The 21788-nt window shown below is 34.7% G+C and overlaps 1 protein-coding gene across 3 annotated transcripts in view; it reads right to left on the bottom strand.

Moving 5' to 3' along the window:
• Positions 1–21788, bottom strand: part of spri (sprint) — a 201822-nt gene that overhangs the window by 111411 nt on the left and 68623 nt on the right. Inside the window, exon 2 of one of the 3 annotated variants that reach the window (XM_065349201.1) lies at positions 18106–18348. The exons of the other annotated variants lie outside the window; for them this stretch is intronic. Within the exon in view, the coding sequence (XP_065205273.1) occupies positions 18106–18221 (116 nt within the window). The 5' untranslated portion in view covers positions 18222–18348. The remainder of the gene's footprint in view (positions 1–18105; positions 18349–21788) is intronic. 3 annotated transcript variants of the gene reach the window in all.

The following is a 21788-nucleotide window of genomic DNA, read 5'->3' as shown; positions in this document are numbered from 1 at the left end:
ACATCGTCTAACTTAAACCAATCCTTTATGCTCGCATGATTTACAATATTCGCGTAATACGAATCGCATTACAATAAGTACACCTTGCAGCAACATTTCGCAGCAACCCTCTCTTCGGTGTACAAGTATTTTTCACGACGCCCTCGCTGTATTTAAATTTCCGCCGCAGTCGAATTCGCGCTCGCAAATCATCGCTGTATTCGTGTTGTAGGCTGTAGCCGCCGATATTTATACCGAATCGGATATAAACGAGCAAATGAAATTTTACCCGGAATACAAACGTACCTATAAACCTATACAGAGCATAACAACGGCGAAACGAACGGAAATACGAAAACAGAAATACTGTGTTTCATTCCTCCACAGTTTTTTTTTCTATCTGTTCAAAAAAAATACATAAAGCTCCCAATTCGAACTTGCATAGGTACAGCAGCCCTTCTGAAAAAATATAGATACCTTTGGCAGTAGCAGAGAGAGGATTTACGTTAAACATCAAAAACACGTAGGATTTCGCGTATTCGTGTAAATCCTTCTTAAAATGATTCTTTAAATGATTTCCACTTGCTGCGTGTTATTTATCGATATTATTATAAGAATTTATGGCGCGGATCTAGAATAACGCGTATGTAGTGTTGTAAAATATTATAGTATTCGTTTCGATATTACAATCACGTACTACTTTACAACTGTAACCATAAATGCAAACCATTTCGGAAGCTAGTATACGTAATGAAAATAGAACTAGATGTGGATCTAGACACCTCCACCCCCCTGTCACCCGGATAAAAAAAAACTCGAACCAAAACCGCGTATACGCCAATCACACTTCAGTCGCCAGGCCATCTTTTTGTACAAAACCACAATCCGACGCTGGTTTCAATTCGGTCGCAAATAAAAAAATACTTGGCCATATTCTTAAATATTTTAACACCATATTCCAACATCTCGTATCTTCCTTTTTTTTTTTTTGAACAAGCGATAAAATTTCATGTATTTTTTCGGACCTTCTTGTACAACGTATTACGACCATTACATCAATTCGTTGTGCGAAATTATCATTGCAAACACGTACTCGTACTTGTAGTGCGATGTACTCACTCACATCATATAGGAGGGATACCGAGATCTGGATACGTCAAAAAAACAACAAAAATACACAACCAATCTGAAATACCAAGAACCCTTTTCACTTTGTACTCGTATATTGGCTCTTTTGCTCGTTCTAATTTCATAATTAAGCCCAGCATCGTACACAATAGCACACCTGAAACAACACGGTCGGTCGAATCGTCCCTTTCAAGCACGTTGTGCCCTGGTACGCGATTACAACACGGACACGTCTCCGGTGTAATGTGTTATACGCGCTAAAAAAGGAAGTTCCATAGAAAAGAATGTCAATGCCATCGTTAGACTCGGTGAAAAATATACACATTCGAGCAAACGAGCAAACACATTGCGTAACAAAACGATGCGATGGCCGTTTCTAAATCGCATTCAATGATTTAGTCGAATCTAAAAATATCTACACAAAATAAGCCTAGAGCTGACTTTGAAGTAATTTCACAGATATTTGGAGTTGGAGAGGAAAAATTGAAATGTTTTTCGGATTGGTTCATTTTTTTTTTAGTCACATAGGTACTCATTTCGAGTTGAAAATCTTGCTCTACGAACATCCAGTGATATATCAACAGAGAAGATCACTTTTTGGAAAAAAACACGATTTTTTTTCTCATAAAAACACCGATTAAAAAAATTGAATGAGGGCTCAGGGAGTTTAAAACATAGAAAATCTCTCCTCCTCCCCTGTAAAAAACTACTTAGCTCAATTTTGGGAAACTGCTGCCTCACTCAGTACCTGATGAGTGATGAGATGAAAATTTGCACGAGAAAATTCAAACTCAAATCAATAATTCAGGAGAAAAGAAAAGACGATTCACAAGAACCTAATCCTATCGCACCATTTAGATCGTATCAATTTCAGTTTCTCAAATTTTCGCGGTACTTGTAGGCGTTTTAATTTAATTAAGTATAATTATCTTTAATCGAATTACCAGGATTATCCTATAATGCTCGCCACCGATACACCCTATGCAATTTCTGGTATCAGTTTCCCATCTTTACAAAAACAAACCAAAATTCACGCAACAGCTCATGTCTACCCTCTCTTCAAAGATGGAAGTCTTATGAGGCAGAGTGTATCTTGATGAGACGTTTTAAGGGGTTTTTATACCGAGCATGCCATCGCAGCTACCGCAGCATGCAATCTAACGTGTAATTCATCCATCACAATTCACAGTTGACCATGTTGGAGATTCGTTTGGTCACTCAATCGGTCAATTATCGTTAAATGGGTAATTTGCCACGTTCCAAGGAGTGATTGTAAATGAAACATTGTTCGAAATACTTCCTCGTTTAGCAAATAATTAATTTAGAGATCGTGAGCGTAGATTCTGCTTGATTAAACGTTTACTCTAGATCAGCTCAATTCAACCTGAACGTAAAAAAAACTATAGTTTTGTGTTTTGAGTAAAATAATTGAAAGGTTTTGCCATTACAGAAAATGATCTAGTAGAAAGTTCTTTCATTATTAATTTGTAAAATCCAAAAAAGGAAAAAAAATGCACACAATTCTCTGGCTTTTTACAACACACTTGAAGATTTTGGAAAAATTTCGTTCTTAATCGAATTCTTGAATACTAACCTCAATCATTTCTTAGAAATAGTTAACATAATATACGTAGTTTGCACTCTCAAAACAATGGATACTTTGCTTTTACCAACCAGTACCTGACTCCTACGTGCTGCATGTATATTGTGCATACCTTTCAAATCGACTTTTGGCAAAATCCCAACAGCTGTCACCTCACAATACGAGTAGAAATCTCGCGAATTACTTCTCGGAATCATCGCACACATCTTTAGTAGCGATAATTCCACGACAACCTCGTGATAATCTCGAACACGTCTCATTGGGTAGTAAACATACGAAGGGTAGTTTTTGACGTAGAATTTATGACGGATTATCTAACCTAATAAGCTCAAGATTCGTAACCCCTGTTATAAAAGCATTCGCTTAACTAGCATCTCGAGAGTAGACCAATAAACCCACCAGTCAATCATATGGCTTACTAACTATGCTATAACCCAGTTCTCTTCTATACACGAAGGGATTTTTTACGCTATAAAGTGATGATGACTAATTGACTAATTACGAAATGATAGAAATTTGATCCTGCCACGCTGTAATTTCTCCCGGTAGGGAAAAATTAACACCGCTGCGATGACATCTACATAATTGAAAAACGCTCTCACAGTTTTTGCCATAAGTTCGGTTAAGAATTTTTTTCGCAGATTCCAAATGAAATTATGTCTCACCCACGAAAATTACCAGGAGAATTTTTTTGAAGGAGGATGAAGGAGAGGGACGTTTTAAACATCGAAACGTAAGTAAAGCAATATTTTAAAGCGTTTATCGACCTAAAAGTTTCAAAATTAAATTTGAAAAAAAAATCATTCATACCTCAACTTTGCATCAATGTTTTTCCTCAAAAAATGTCTCAATTTTTATAGGTAATTTTATTTTATTTGATTTGAAAATCCTGGTCTAATACTGCAACTGACTCATTCTAGACGGACTTTCAAAATTCGTATTATTTTATTCTTTCCTCAGAACTGAGGTTTACTTATCACCGAGCTTCCAAAGCTGCGAAATAAAAAATAAGCAAAAATGTATCTAAGTAAAGGGAGGACAGACGTCTAAGGATTACAGGGTGTCTAACAAAATCTGAAAACTAAAAAGAAGGACTTTAGAAGGACCTTCTGGAAGGACATTTTCAAAATTGAAACTGTACCAACTGATACCCCCTCCCCATTTATATTTGTACAAAATTTCCAAAAAAAAAACTTCAAAAACTTATAACTTTTAAAAGAAACGAAAAATTTAATAATACATATTTAAATAGACCTGATAAGTTTCTTTTCCAAGGTGTCTGGTGTCTACCAAATCCAAAAAAATAAAATTTCGTACATTTTTCGTATTTTTTTCATATTTCTTTCACAAGCCATATTTTAAAGTTCTTTTTAGACGTAAAAATTGAGACTTAAAAGGGTACTTTTTTTGAGACGATTACAGTACCATCAGCTAAACTCGAAATATGAAATCTACTCGTAATTTTAACAAGGGAGCCCCTTGACTCCATAATCTTCAACTCAGATCGAAAGAGGATCTCAAAAAATCCTCATCTTTCAATTTTCAGCTGCTGAAGTTGATTTTTCGTTTTTTGGCGAATTTTTGAAGCAAGGTGTCTAACAAAATGAAAAATCCGGACTTAAGCAAGACTTTTGGTAGGGCATTTTTCAACTTTTCAAATACTTAACGACTTCTTTATGGGGGAGGGAGGTTCAACACCAACATTTTATACGCCAATTTTTCGCTTTTTCAATGTTTTTGGACATTTCAAGATTTTTTTGGAGGAGGAGGCAGGTGTTAAGAATACTTTCACCATTTCAATTTTTCACTAGTTATGAGGCATTCTGCTAACACTTCACGATTTTTTGGGGGAAAGAAGAGAGAGGTCAATATTTTATACACATGAAATTTTTCACTTTTTCAGTGATATAGGACGTTCCCATATTTTTTTGAGAGGGTGGGCGAAGATTGACAATATTTTTTCTTTTTCATTTTTCAACTTATTTTGTGCGTTTTTAAAAATAAATTATCATACCATTTCAACGTCATTGTTCTAAAAAATGCAAATTAATTCATCGAAAATTACTTTGAAAATCGAAGCGAGGCATAACAATTTTGTAAAATTTTCAGTTTGAAATAAGTATCAGAAAAGCGTTTTTATTACGCTTCTCAAACGTTTTTTTTTTTTTTTTTTCACAAAAAAAAGGAAGTAGATATTCTTGTTTTTAAAAAATAACTTACAACAAAGGAAAGAAAGTAAACGAATGTACGAGTATTTCTGGCATAGTGAAGCAAGGGGCGGAAAAATTTCCGAACTTATTTTTTTTATTTGAAAAAGTTTATTTTTACACAAAATTTTTTGAACAGCCGGGTAGTAAAAACAACATACTTGTATTTTCCGGAATTCTAAAAAAAAAAGGAAATAAATTGAATCAAAGGAGGAGTCCCGATAAGGCCACTTTTTGGCCCCAGACCAGTTTTCGACTCGACCACTCTTAAAATGTTGTAATAAATGTCCAAAATAGAAAACGGTGGTTGGTTAACCCAAAATGACCATTTTTTGGGCTCCAGGGGTTCCCAAAGTTGTGATTACAAAAATAATTTTAGGAACCACAGAGTATTATTTTCAAAAACTGTTTACGCGTAAAATATCTGTTTAAATTCGATAAACGTTATGCGAGGTGATTTTTATATTTTTGACCCTCGGGGGCAGAAATTGCGGGGGTTTTGATTTTTGGAAAATTTTGGAACCACCATTTTGAACCTACCCCTTTCAGCCCCCTTAAAAAGCTTTTTACACTTTATTAGTATCTGAAAGATCTTCATTCTACCAAATTTTGAGCTCAATAAAATTTTGCGCAGGTACTCAAAAATCCAGTTTTCCATTTTTTCGCAATTTCGAAATTTTGAGAACCCCTGGAAAACTAAAAACCTACGATTTGCGCCAAACGTAACGTTTTGAGGTATATATTCAATTATCTTGATGAAAAAGTTTAATTAAGCTCCCTGTATATTCGTAATTTTGAACCCTTTTTTTAGAGCCCCCCCCTTTAGGCACCCCTAAAAAAGGCGTTTAGGCATGTTTTTTCAAATAAATTGAAGAATTTACATTTGAACCACACTGGCAAGTGCTCGATAATTTTTCATTTGATTTCCCAGTAACTTTCAAAATTAAGCATTTTTGGGCCAAATTCTGAGATTTTACTTCGTTGAAATCGTGAAAACGTGATTTTGACGTTTTTTCTAAGAGTAAAATCTCAGAATTTGGCCCAAAAAAGCTAAATTTGAGTAGGATACGTTACCACTTCTTTTCGTGCAGCACAGAGAACAGAGAAAAAAACTGAGATCACATGGCAAAGTTAGAATATCATTTCAAATCATGAAGATATGGATGACGATGAGATACTCAATTTTTCGTTTTTTATCAATTTTATTGCATTAGTTTTTAATTTTGCGTTGCATAGTTCTGATGTTTTCGTCGAATGAACGAGACACGAATGATAATTAATAAAACACACTCCTATTTTTGCCTTACTTCATCAATTTTATTGATGAAAGATTTTTCAAAAAATGTTAAAATGACTTACTAATACGTGGGCAAATAAGTATTCTATTACTTTCAAGGCAGAAATTCGTACTCACCTGAAACAAAGAAAAATACAATCTTGGATTAGTACATTTGTTTTCATCCACAATTTTTTTTCGAAAATTCCTCTTTTTGAGGTCTCATATTACCCCTCAAAAAGCATCTCCTGGGCTAAAAATTTTCTGGGGTAATTTCCTAATCAAAATTAAGATTTCCACCAAAGGTCAACATTTTCCAACATATCTCTTTTCGTGATCCACTAACTTGAATAAGCATTCACTTAGAATAAATCTCTTACACTCACAATTCTACCAATCAGCTTCATCTCTCTTTCGCTTATATACATCGAGCAATCAACCATCAGAAATGAATTAACATGACGAAACCGTTCGATTGACGTCGTCTATCGCATTCGACTCAAACGAAAGAGGCATTTTACGCGAAAATAATCGCTCTTGGTACACCATTCATTACTATCAAACCGACATTATCATTTTCCACCATAAATATCTCGCCAACTGCGTCACATGTGTTAAAAAAAATTTCCTATGCATAATGCATAACGGTACCGACCGCATTACGTCGCCAGAGGTGTACGCGTTGATACACTTCATAACCGAGGAAGGCAGCCTCGCCTCGCTGCAGCTCTCCCTCAGCCCAGCAAGCATCATACACGTACGCGAAAGCCATTTTCGAAAACTTTTCAGCTTGCACACTCGTACACACGAGGTTCTTCTTTAACAGTACCAGCAGAAACACTTAGCACCCTCGTCGTGTAATAAATTTAAATACTAAAACATCGCTGCATCGAATCTCTCGTGGTGTAGTATACTTACTCTTTGCTGCAACTCGACCAGCATTATTTTATCGTATGTACGTACAATGTACATAAAACGTGACGTGTACAAGTTCAAGCTCGTCTACGTATACATAGGTACTTTTTCAACTCGAACAATCAACCAAGACGAAATATTACTGGTGTATTTTTTCGCGAAATTGTCCCATCGCGAGTTGTTGGTTGTTGCATCCGCATAATATGCAAACTACGCTAAATTCCTCGCACAATTGCACATACCTGGTTGTTGCTGTGCCTTGGCTAGTTCGCGACCACTCGATTGCTCAGGTATAATATATAAATCACCTCTCTCTCTCTTCTCTTTGGCAGTCGACTCGTCGTCTACCATAGTATAATTTTCTTCCGAGGCTAGTTTTTCAAGCTCCATTCATTATCTCTGTCAACCGGTTGAAAAATAAACTGTGTGCACCGAAGTCACGATACGCTAACCGGAAGCAATAACCTAATTAAAGAGTTTCGCAATAAATACGTATACGAACGTACGCTCGGTCAAGTTGGCTCTATTTCCTAATTTCCCTTCCAAAAAAAAATCCTCCCCTCGAATAGGTAACACCAGCCACCATATTGATGTACGTTGTATAGTACACCGAGCATCGAAATAGGTTATCACTTTTAGCAAAGTCGTAAATCGTGCCCAGTCATTTCATACCCATATAGAATCTCGTATAAATATCATATCAACTACATGCACATACACAAATGCTTTCAACCGTAACTGCTCGGATATGGATATGTTTGAATGGTCTACATTTTTAATATTTTTTGTAAGGTGTACTTTCATGACATATTTCTTTTTCCCTCCAAGTCCAATCAATTTCACATGTTCACGAGCCACGAACGAAAATTTTTCCAATTTATGAAGCACCTAGACCTAGACCTGACTGCTCAAATATGTGTAAATTTCATTGCAACTAAAACAATCCAAGCTAAGCTGCGGTACGCCGGAAAGACACCATACACTTTGAACAAAGAGACCCGCTATCAAACAGTTCCACAACATTTGCCAATTACATTAGTGATTCATCCTAGCGAAATAATTATCCCAAGACAAAAAGAAAAAAACCACAAATCTACACTCGGTTAATGCTATGGGTTCCCTACGATGAATCATTGTAACATTATATTTCACAGTAACTATAGTTCACGTACTCACGTACGTAATGTAATCAGCGACAAAATAGCTATACAGAAAAGTATGCACGATAGTGGAATGTTAAAACATAGATAAAAAAAATTGGAAGTCATTCAAGCGACAATGTCCAGTATTTTTCCGATGACTATTTCTGAAGTGATTTCAACTTCGTGTCAGACGTCAGACCCAAAGTTAAATTTCATTTGCTAAGATTTCAAGTATCGAGCTATTGAGTATGTGTAACTGTGTACTACATACTTAGTAGGAGTATCAGAAATTGAAATTTAGAACAATATTTACGTGGAAAACATTGATTCAATTTTACTTTCTATCTTAAACTCAGAGCCTGTCAGAGAAGTGCAGGGTGTCCATTAGAGAGGGGAGGGGGAGGAGTATTTTTTTTCAAAGGCTTCTCTTCGAACTGGATACTTCTTCGGATATAAAAAACAGCTGAACTTTGATAATTAAATTTTCCCAGGGGGGGGGGGTGAATTGGTTACAAAAATGGAGAATAATTTTGACTGACAGAACTAAAAATATATAAGTACAATAATCAGCAATTATACGCTTCTATTTATTCCAGTATGAAAATTACAAAAAAACAGCAGAGCCGATGCGGGTCCGGGGTCTCAGATATTATGTTGGGCCCCATTTCTGAAGTAAAAGCTATTTTCAGATTTTTGAGGGGGGTTGTGTCGAATGAAAATTTGTGGAATGATGTGGTAAAAAGACATCAATTTTGGCAACTGATACAATATTCTGAATATTGGATAGTTCGAATTGTCTGTCGTGGTTGTGGTGGGGGAGGTTGAGACTTGATTTTTTGTAACTTCTTGTAGTGTTGGTAAAAATCAAATTTTTCACAAAAATCAATCAATAATCGATTAATTGATTTTACTAAAAAAAAAAATCGTTAAAAAATTGATTAATTTATCAACATTTTCTTAAAATGCATGATTTTTTGCAATCGGCAGAAATAAATCCCCCCCCTCTTTTTTGGGTTAAATAAATAGAGCAAAACGTGTAAAAATCTAAATTCGAACACATTTCCTTGCAAGTCAGGAAAACTCAAAAAAATCACAATTTTTTAATACCAATTTTCACTGTTTTCCATCCATTTCAAGGTATTTTTGAAAATATAAAAAAATCTATTTTTTTTGATTATTTGACCAATTTCTAAAATAATCGAAAAATTTATTTTTTTCGATTATTTTAACCAAATTGATTGAAAGTCAATTCAACACTTCGTTACCTATAATTGATGATTTGTGATGTATTTTTTTACTTAATTATTAATTGATACGTTTTCCATTAGAAAATTATACGTTTTTATAAACGGCTCATATTTTAAAATGAAAATTTACCGGAGAATTGAGGATGGGGAAAAATGGGGGGGCAAATTTCCAACTGCCTAGGGGCGCCAAAATGTTGAATCCGGCCCTGAATATTCATATAACTTATGAAAAATTTTTCTTTTCTTTTTTGGATTTTTGGAGGTCTTAAAATATGAAATTTGTTTATTCTAAAATGAGAAACAAATTGGTCCGAGCGAAGCGAGAGCGAGAGCTTTCGAAAATTTTCATTTCGAGATGCCTAAAAACGAGAGTATTTGAATGCGAAGAGATCATTTTTCAAATTTTAGAATTGCAATGATGGTTTTTTGAAGGAAGTTACTTTTGAAAAAGAAAGAGAATAGGCTCGAGCGAAGCAAGGGCGAAAGCTTCAGAAAATTTGTATTTCGAGAGGCATAAAAATAAGGGTTTTTTTATATGAGGACGAGCAGTTTATTTTTTGGCTTTTAAAATTTTAGAATTTGAATGATTTTTTTTTTTAGGGAAGTTGATTTTGAAAAAGAAAGCAGAACAGCCCGAGTGAGGATAAAAGCTCTTGTAAATTTGTACTTCGAGAGGCATAAAAACGATTTTTTCTGTGAGTTCATTTGGCTTTAAAACCTGATTTTTATCATCTAGAAACTTCATTTTGCTCTCAAAAAAGAGAAGAAAACAAGCCCGAGCGAAGCGACTGCAAAAGCTTTCAAAAATTTGTTTTTCCAGAAGTAAAAAATAATGTTTTCCTTTTATCACAGGTTTCAAAATTCCAAGGATTTTGCGTGAAAATGACAAAATTCCCTGACTTTTTACTGAATTTTCCAAACCAACCAAATTCCCCGACTTTTCCAGGTTTTCCAGGCGAATGGACACCCTGCATCCAATATTAGAATAAGAGAAGAAAGATAAGGCAAATTTCGTTCCTTTTTTCATTTCTCATCTTCGTGTATATCTACCCGAGAGGTTCTCTGTAATCTAATTTTTGTTAATTGTTGCGAAAAAATTCTCAAATTCTCAACTCACATTTCTCCTGTTTATTCGCTTAAATTTACTTCTCTTCGTTCTGATAAAGAATTTTTATAATTAAAACCAAAGAAATATTCATCTTGACGTGAACTTCAGCTACATTTACTTAGTTACTTGAACCAACCTGCGTTAAAGTATATACTTTTTCAAATTAAAAAAATTCCTCAACTTTTAATTTCCATTTCCAAAACACCACCACGAAAAAAACTAGGTGCCAGTTTCAATAAACCCAACGACACGACTCGACTATAACAATTTGTAAAAAAAAAATTCTATTTCAGCCAAGAATATTCACACGATCATCGCGAACCATTGACGCGGCAAATATAACGAGTATCGTCTTGGAAATATTACTCGTATTTTGGCTCGGGAATGTACAGTAAATATGTATATTCGGAGACGACAAAAAATAAAAAGAGTCTCGTTCGGCTATCTGGAAACTGGACACGTTCTCTTGTATGCTTTTTATCATGTCGTATATATAAAAACGCGATAAACACGACCGTGTACATTATAAGAATGTGCTTATAAAACGTACGACGACGACCGAATAAGCATTCGTGAAATTCGAAGCTCGCCAAAAAAATATAAAAAATTCATCAGGTATATGTGTACGAATCGATCGTCGATTTTTTCGATGGTGGAAAAATTTCACTTCACAGCCAAGCATCACTATCTCAAAAATTATTCGGCACATATACCTAATCCTCGATACCGTTTTATTTTCACCATTTTATCAATCGTGTTCCAAAGAACACACATATGACGAGACCTCGCGAAACGAAAAGACCCATAAAACAAAGCTGGAGATCTCGTTGGTAAAAAAAAAAACAAGTACTTTTAAATGCGAAACATTACACAGTATGTATTAGGGCGGGTCGAAAAAAAACGTAGGTCTCAGAATTTTCTGAAATTCACATATGTGGTTCCTTTTGAGTTGAAACCACCCCAAAAAAATTTTTAGCCCCCTGCGGCACCATGGGGCTGAGCCACGTGGCCTCAAAGTGGGGCCATTTTAGCTAAAAATTCACGTTTTTCAGGTTTAAAGCTCCAAAATCGATTTTTAAAATTTACGGCTAGCACTCAATTTGTAGAGTTTGAGATGCTGAATCTCCCTGTGGAGTTCATTTTTTTTTTCGGTGGTCGCTTACGTCGGCATAAATTCGTTGAAAGTATGAAAATTGCTGATTTTAAGGTGTCAGGAAAACGTTTCCGCGAATTTATGCCCAAATGGTGTTTTGTAGGGGGACATATCGATGTAGTAAGTTGTATAATATGTAGTCGAGGGGTTAAATTTAGAATCATCAATATGCCCTCAGATCGCTGATAGGGTACATGATTCAACTTTTGTACAACATTTTAGGATTTCATCAATTTGAAAATTTCATTAGATTGCTTCTACCTATTTTTTTCATGTTTTCAAAAAAATTTTCATTTCATTTTTTAAAAATTCAATTTTGAAAGACATATGTATCTTGGAAGTATACAAAACCTTTTTTGAAAAATGTGAAAATACTTATTTCAAAAATATGAAAAAATGATAGACCATCAAAAAACGACAAAAATCGAAAATAAATTGAGAAGCATCAACACGATGCCTAAAGTGGAATCAAAAAAGGATTTTTGTGGTCTTTGAGTTTTTTTTCCAACTTTTTTAGGGTAATTTGTACTTTGAATTTTGAAAATAAAAAGTGTTTTTTTTTTGGCTCAATTTTGACAATTTTTATGACACTTTCTGCAGTTTTGACAAATCTTCATTCAATTTTGAGAATTTCCGATTAATTCTTGGTAGGTAGCTAGGTACTTTTCAATAAACTAAGCAGTCTGTGCAAAATTTTACTCGAATGAGACATTTTCTCAAATTTTTGTCGTTTTTTAATTGTCTTATCATTTTTTCATATTTTTGAAATAAGTATTTTCACATTTTTAAAAAAAGGTTTTGTATACTTCCAAGATACATATGTCTTTCAAAATTGAATTTTTAAAAAATGAAATGAAAATTTTTTTGAAAACATGAAAAAAATAGGTAGAAGCAATCTAATGAAATTTTCAAATTGATGAAATCCTAAAATGTTGTACAAAAGTTGAATCATGTACCCTATCAGCGATCTGAGGGCATATTGATGATTCTAAATTTAACCCCTCGACTACATATTATACAACTTACTACATCGATATGTCCCCCTACAAAACACCATTTGGGCATAAATTCGCGGAAACGTTTTCCTGACACCTTAAAATCAGCAATTTTCATACTTTCAACGAATTTATGCCGACGTAAGCGACCACCGAAAAAAAAAATGAACTCCACAGGGAGATTCAGCATCTCAAACTCTACAAATTGAGTGCTAGCCGTAAATTTTAAAAATCGATTTTGGAGCTTTAAACCTGAAAAACGTGAATTTTTAGCTAAAATGGCCCCACTTTGAGGCCACGTGGCTCAGCCCCATGGTGCCGCAGGGGGCTAAAAATTTTTTTGGGGTGGTTTCAACTCAAAAGGAACCACATATGTGAATTTCAGAAAATTCTGAGACCTACGTTTTTTTTCGACCCGCCCTAGTATGTATGACTCGCGTGGGTACTGTTGTTTATCGCCGTTGAAGACAATTTATTATAGGTTTAGATTCTTCGATGTCGTTGGTTCCATCTGTATTCGTTCTTTCTTTTTTCTACATACACACGTACCAAAGAGACAAACTACTATTTTTATATGACATATGACATTTTATACGTACATGTTGGAGACTTTCACTACACAATACGATTCGTCCCGAGTACCTACATAGATGGATACCCTAAGGGTGAAGTATATTTGTATACGTGATGTAAGAATTCGATTAATAAAAAATATGAAAAATTGAATAATCTAACGAACCGTCCTTATCGTATTTTTAAATCGCATTCTTTACTTTTACGAGGTTTTTAGTGTCATTGAACACACAAACGGAGAGAACGAGAGGCAGACTCTTGTACAGAAAATATATACGATGCTTTCAATATATCGCGCTAATGATTCGAAATAATTGCTCGTTACCGAAGAAATACGTTAGCTATACGAGTATCTTATACACCTCCTTGTACATTATGGAGGAAAAAAAGGGAAGAATTTCGGCCGTCGTCTATGAAAACCACGAATCGTTGAAAATATCTCCCCATAATATTGGAAATTACCTTCATAGACGTCCCACGTACATTTTTTTTCAGCATTATAGACCCACCGCATACGTATGGCAGAATGTAACAAAAGTTACTGCGAAATTATGGTGACGTCGAAAATTTGGTACATAAATGATCGCAAAATGAAGTAATAATGCGGTTAATGGATCAATGACGTTGGTAAAAAATTCCAAGAAAATATAATCCAATTAAAATTGTAGGTGTCGAAGGTCTTCTGATTGAAAGTTGAAAAATTGCAAAGAGCAAAAAACTTTGAATCATCGTTTTATAAGATAATATTAGAAGGGTTTTTAATAAGGGCTCAATTTTTATGAATAGGTAATTAGGTACCCAAGCCAATTATAAAAATAATTTCGCAGAATAAAAATTCCACAAAAAGTTGAATATGAACATTTCGCAGCGAACAAATCACACATTACTCTCCTCGTGCATACTTTTGTCTTCCATAATTGAAAAATCATATTCGTTGCTCCGGTTAATTAATTTTCCAAAATACATACACCTATTTCGGGTTACCAACTGGCAAAATGGGAGCACAAGGGGGAAATCAAGCCACATCCGAAATTTGGGGTATATTATATACACACCACACCATACACGTACAAAGCACACACGTTGTTGAATGCTGCTGGTATTGAAAGGTGGAAAATTTTTTTCCGCTACGAGGAAAAAAAAGGGAGATATATAGGCAATTAATTGCATCGTGTTCGGCGAGTTAATATTAACTTAACTTTCCCCATGTTTTTTGGTCCTACCCTTCTTCTCTCATCTACACCATCCATACATGAGAAAAAAGAGAGGTCGAGGTCCGATTCACGGACAGTATAACAAATGATGGGGTTTTGCTTCGGATACACACCGCTCCACCTTTCTAGCTCTCATTCCTTTGGCCAGCACGGTGCGGCGGCCAGAGTTTAGAGAACGTGTAGCACACGAGATATCTGCATTAGAGAGGTTTAGCAGCCGAAAAGATGAGCATATTGTCGGTTACTACCGTACTACGTTCAGCATATTGTGTTCATTAAAAGACCATTGTTACAGAGAGGCTTTAGCTCGAATGCTCGAAAACTGGAAAGTGTTTCGTAGATATGGTTTAATACAGCCTACCCCCAACCCCATCCTCGTCTCGATAATGGTGTGTGGTAAATGTTGATACGGCGGAATTTTTGGTAAAGCATATACCAGAATACCTAGACCTAGTACATGGAACGTGTAGAATATGACATGTGATATGGTCTCGCGCGTTCTTTATTCTTTCGAATAAGAGCACAAAGATATGTGTATTTTCCCTCGTCTGTCTGTTATGTTTATTGTTTTCCGTTCAGTGTTTCCTAAATATATATTGTAAAAATGGTACAATAATTCACGTTATTGTTGTTTAGACTTGGTCTATCATTCTTTACACACAGTAGTGGCGATCCGATAAGAGAACGCCAAAAAGGGTGGTTCTTTACATGGCAGGTATAAGGGTAGCGGATGTTTGATTTGTCAGATATCGTACAATTAATATTAGATAAGATCTGTAGCATAGGTCAAAACAATTAATGCTTCGGGCAATCTCGAAATGAACGATGTAGTCCGTAGAGGAAATTAAAACAGCGTAACTATCGATAAATATACACCTACGACCGATAAGATTATCGATAAAACAAATTGGTTATTGATAAAATTTTCAATTAGATACAGCTAATTATTGGGATGGATTCTGATTCTCAATTCATTCTTTTCAAGCAGATCTTGAATTCAAATAAAACTAGACGAGGAATTACAAAAAAAAAAAAAAAAAAAAAACAGGTCCTCAGATAATGGTAAGTACATAACTTCATGAAATTCAAATTATGCAGATGTTGATTTCAAAAAATAACAGAAATGGCGGTTTTCTAAAATTGTCATTAATTTTACGATGATCTGAACTCTGAAATCAATGTTTTAGTCGACATTTTTCATGATTAGAAATCAGAAATTTCATTATAGTGATAGATGTTTTGAGTTTCGAATAGAGGCAAAGATGACGTGATAGAGCAACATCCAAGAAATCGAAAAAATTCCAGAAATTTAATTGAAGCATAGGTTTCTAAACGGCACTAAGTCCAAAAAAATATACAGTTTGGAAACGTGGAAATGGCCCAAATTGGCTGATTTTTTGATATGTTGTAGCCAAGACCCTTGGGCACACCATATCAAAAAATCAGCCATTTTATGGTCCGTGACTTTATGCTAGATGGCGTTGCAACCTCATAAACCTTGAAAATGGACTTACGACTTAGTGTCGTTTGGAAACGTATGCTTCAATAACATATTTTCAAAATTCAGTATTCGCCTTGAATTTTATCAAGACTTTGGAAATCATATTCTGTAAAAATAAATCGATTGGCAAGTGAAAAAATTCAAAATGTGAAAAAGGTCCATTCTATTATTTATAGTCAGAAAACATTTTTGTTGTTGAAATTTCTATTAATTTTTTCGGGCAATAATTTCTTTTTAAAACGAAATCGAAACCAACTGTGGTTTGAGGGTGGGGGGGGGGGGGGACTTTGATACGTGTTGTACTTGGAGGTGTAAATTGCACCTAATATTCCAATTCAGTTTTTCCAACACGTAGCTGATCTGGAAATTGAAGGGGTGAGGAGGGTGAATTTTTAAAAATCCTTCCAACTCAACTTTTCATGGCAAGCAAATAATGTGCTCTGCTCACAGCGCATTTCTACCAAAAACAGATACCTGTATCTAATAAAATTTCAAAATGGAAAAACAGAACTTTAGAAGGATTTTTGATAAGATAGTACTTCAGAGTGTCTACTTTTTCATGACTTGGTTTTGAAAGGAAAAAACTTTCGTGGCCAAATCGAATATACTGGGTGGCCAAAACTTGGTCACTGGGTGGCCATTTGGCCAAGCACTTATATCTTAAAAAATGCTCTGTTTCTACTGGGATCTGTTTAGCAAAAAGTATGACTTGTATGATTTTTTGTATGACCGAATTTGCATTTTTTTTTCAAATAGGTACTTTTTTGAATAAATGTTGCAGGAAAAGATACATTTTCAAGCTAAAAAAAAATCAAATTTGATTATTATATTTTTCATTATAAAAAACAAAATTTTAAAAAACTTATATCATCAACATTCAACCTAAACATGAAATTCCAAATAAAAGCGAAGCAAAACAATTTTACTAGAGGGGGGGGGGGAGCAAAGATCTTGAAAATGTCAACTACAAAATCGCAAATTTTCCAACAACTTGCATAAACCCTGGATTTTTTCATGCTCTCCCAACATACTACTTTGAAAAAAAGAGGTGGGATAGAATCAATTCGTACACTTTTTTCATTTTTGGAATCAACTCACCAACTCCCTACTTCCCAGGGAAGAGTCCTTCAAATTTTACACGCCAATTTGTCCCTTTTTCAATGTCATCGGATATTTCAAGATTTTTCAAGTGGGAGAGGGGGTGTCAATTTTACTATTAATTTTTTTCTTCAAAATTTCAATCATAATACTTTATTTTCAAGGGATTTGTTTTTAAAAAAAGTAAAGTAAGTACATATTATTTATTCCAAATTAATTCTCGATGAAAATTAGCAACATTTTTAAAAGGAAGAGAAACGTGCTTCTGTTCAAGTGAAGCGAGAGCACAAAAATTTTCCTAATTTTTCATTCACTACAATGGAAAATTATAAAAAGTTAAAAATTTTACCAAGAAATTTTCTCAAAATTAAACATAGGTAGGGGGGATGTCTAAATTGAAAAATTTTAAGAACGATATTGAAAAAAATTGACTTTTTGATAGAAAGCAGATCAAAACTAGGACTTGCAGGATCGGAGGTAGGCAATTTTAAAGTAGGTACTTCAGTTTCCTTGTCCATTTTTTCCCATAAAAAATCAACACAGATTATTTCCATTTTTCATACAAATGACCCTTTCTTCCATCATCCTTCATATAACCAGACAAACCGGCCATTCAACCCCTCCAGACACATCGCGAATTCAATCCATCCTCTGGGGTAATTTTCGATGCACGTAGCATACCCCAGCAAGTAACATCAAACTCAAACAGGGTCTGCAAAGAACAGGGAACATGGCACGTTCCAGCATCAATACTTCATCAATACATTCAGCAACTTTTCATCGTGTCATCACTTTCCTCATCATCTCGCGGCCAATCCACTTAAACAATATGAACTCGGTCATCATGTCAAAGAAGCGAACACAAACACAATTGAAACGCGTTAATTTCGCAACGTACACAGAAAAAGCAGTCTCATTACACAAAAAGCCTCGAAGCGCAGTAAGAAAAATTTGACATCTACTAACCTATGACTTATTGAAGGGCCACCACTTGATTCTTGTACGAGCATACGAGATATGACGGTCTTCTTGGTCGTCGACGACGTTTGCAGCAGCACCGACGTATATTTAGTAATTAGCATGGCAATGGTGGCGGCGGAGAAGATATGAATTGACGATGGTCGCACTTCATCTCATTACTCTACATCTATACGGTGCACTCGACACACGATGGTGTTTTTTTTTTCATCGACTGGCGCGGCGACTTTACTATAAAATCCACATACGCGATACCACATTATAGCGATTAATTTACACGCCAAATACACACTACGAAGGTATAAAATTTATCGAAAAAAAAAGTTCAAGATGAAGAAGAAGAAGAAGAAGCAGCAGAAGAGGAGCGAATAATAACCTCAAACCGGTTACTCAACATTGGGCAAAGAACTGGTACAATTACATATTATACTACCGATTCCTTGCACTGCTGATGGGTTCTCTTATCTATATACGGATGGGTAATTGCGCTCTATTCGAGGTGTACCTCCACCTAATACACGAGTAAAAGGAAAAAAATTACTTGGACGCCTCCGCCTCGAGTATACCCTGTGATATTTACTCAAAATTAACGTCGCCTTGTACGTGTATTTATAACTCTCTGTATACAGTACATTTTAAGATACACAGAGAAGCAACCGGTTCATTTAATCACAGTCTAATTTGCCTAGCTTGGCCATACAATATGTACTATCGAATGATATCTCATTATTGAACTCAAGGTCTAGCAAAGAGCTAGAAGAACCTAAGTGAAATTTTATTTTCTCCACGTACCTAGATGGTTTTTCTCTTTTGTAAGCCTATACAACACGCCAACTTGGAGCATAAAACGATTGTAAACCTTCGATAAACTGAGAAAAAAACCAGTCGTATAACCGAATCCTCATCTTTCGATGCAGAATAACGCAACAATATAAGCATTGCAATTCTCTCAACACACATTTATCATCACTAACCAATCATTATCGAGCGATAACGGAATTTAAATGTAATTTATGAACGTTGGTTGTACAGCAAAATGTACTCGTACATCTCTCGCGTTTATACATACACAATCAACAGTGCCCATTTTTTTTTTTCATCGACCAGAAGCCTTCTTAATAAAAATCCAATTTTTATTGCCTTCGCTATTATTACACAAACGATAAATTAATCATTTGGTGGATTAGAAAATATAAAACACGAGTACGTCGTACTTATCGAACTTCATACATTTTACATTTACACGAAATTATCGGTTAATAAAATTCTAATCTATATATTTTTCCTCTATAGATTTAATAAGGTCAAGTTCGTTCGCTGTTTATAGGTAGTTTCACTTTACAAAAGACGGTATCTAGTACAACTGATGCTGCTGGAATAAAAATATCGAAAATGGAAATTTCCCGAATCGTTCCCCAGTTCCATTCCTCCTTCTCTTCCTCCTAAGACTATTTTATATGTAGCTCACGTACCCTTTTCTTTCTCTCGTATCTCACTCACTCCTGTATTCTTTTCGGTATTCGATGAATTTTTCTATTCTCTATTTTCCAATACACTACCATCCTAATACAAACAATACGTACTCTATACCGATTCATTAACGATTATATACGAGCCAACCAGCAATGCTCAGATAGAGAAAAAAAACTTTCAATTTTTAACAACCCAACAAATGGACCGTAAATTGAAAACGATGAGAGAAAACGAGGGCGAGGATTATAGTTTAACTTAATCAAGAAAAATTCACTCGAGCAATATTTGACGAGGGTAATTGACCATTGTGTATTCCAAATAGTTTTCTATTGCCATTCTATGGCTGCTACAAGATGACGCGGTCCAGCTCCGCCGGCAGGGCTGATTCGTGCGTTCATAAAATGAGCATTATTCGCAAGGTCGAGCTAATCAAAGATGAATAAGACGCAAATAAAATGATACGAGTAACTCACGAAAAGAGAATATTATTTCATTAATGAATCTCTCACACCAAATTTTTCCAAGAAAACAACAAAGTAATACGCGTACATGTTTTATTATTGTGACTCATATCGAATTCGTGCAATGCTGTTTTTTCCGGACTTGATAACGAATTCTCTTTATTCAGTTTGTATACCACTTGAAAATCACACTAAATGACCGTCAATTTTTATGACGAATTCGATGCTAATAATTAGGTACATGCACTCTTTGATGTTGACAAATAAACTATGGAAAGAATTTTGAGAAATGAAAAACCCATAATTCGATTTTCCTCGATTTAATTAGTTATACATTGCACTAGAATGTTATTTTTTCGAAATATTTTAGGAAGCACTAAATTTTACGTGGCCCAACTGTATACAACACAAAGTTTCAAAAATTCAATTTTTTTTTTACCCAGGTTAGCCAAATCACAAAAAAAAATGAATACTTGAACGAAAAATAAGGCAAAGATTTCGAAGCTTCCTTTCAAGGATTTCAATAAAAATACCTCATGAAAAAAATTTTGCACATTTTCAAAATTTCAGTAAAATTAAAATTTTTTTCATAATTTTAGACCATTTTCACACCTGAAAAGTACCCTGACAGGTTATTTTTTTTACGAGAAACCTGTTCAACTTTAAAGAATTGCCACCCCCCCCCCCCCACTTGAGTCAAAAATCGATGTGACTTGAAGAAAATCAGACTTTGAGAATACGAAACTTGAATTAAGAAAGAAATTCAAATAAATTTGTAAACATATGACGATTGAAGGGGAGGAGGAGGCCAAAAATGACAGTCTTCTGAAAAAAAGTTCAACATTCAGCTGGAATTTTATCATCACAAAGTCCACAATTTTCAAGAAAAATTTGAAATTTCTATATTTTTTCTAAAAAATTTTCACCCCAAAAATAGGCTTTTATTGAAAAACCCAACGTTTTTGATGATGAAATTTTTCATCAATTTATTAACCATCTCCTTTCTCCTCTTCCGAAAAAATCCAAAAATTCTCCATGTAATCGTATCGAAGCGAGAGGTAAAGGGGTGAAGCAATTTTCTAATATTTCATAAAAATCTGCCATGAAATTACTTGTAGGCAAAAGGGCAGAATTTTTTTAAACACCCAAGCAGAGTATTTTGAAAATGAAACCAAAAAAACCAAAAACCATCAAATTCACTCATCATTCCAAAAAAAAATCCCCACCCTTCGTCTGCAAAACCAACCAATCGCAAAAACCTGCTCTCTTAATAGTCCCACTACAGGCAAAAAAGCTATCAACATTCTTCAGTATCAAATTACATTAAAACCCATAACGACTCGACTATTTTTAATATAATAACTGAAACAAAAAACCTTCAACGGTGGCCACGTTCACGACGAAAAAAAACAGCAAAAAAGGGCAGCTCCATTTGCGGAACTGACTACGTATAGCGACGATAATGGCGAAAGTCATTTTTTCACTTCTCTTTTCATCATCATCATAACCATACAGTCTTTAGAGCATATTTGCCTTATAATAGGCTGAAAACGAAATTCACGTCACAATTTAAGAAACTTTATGAACCGTTGAAATTAGCGAATAATGAAATTATTTCGATAGTTAAAGGCCAAACAAACAGAGAAAAAAGCATAAAAGTACTGTTTGTTTGCACCGTATGTTGGCCATATAAAAGCGAAAGCCGGTAAGTATTCAAAATACCAGCTTACTTATTAT

Source organism: Planococcus citri, chromosome 2 (genome assembly GCF_950023065.1).
Source record: "Planococcus citri chromosome 2, ihPlaCitr1.1, whole genome shotgun sequence".
Classification (NCBI taxonomy): Eukaryota; Metazoa; Arthropoda; class Insecta; order Hemiptera; family Pseudococcidae; genus Planococcus; species Planococcus citri.
This window is presented reverse-complemented; position numbering and strand designations above follow the sequence as displayed.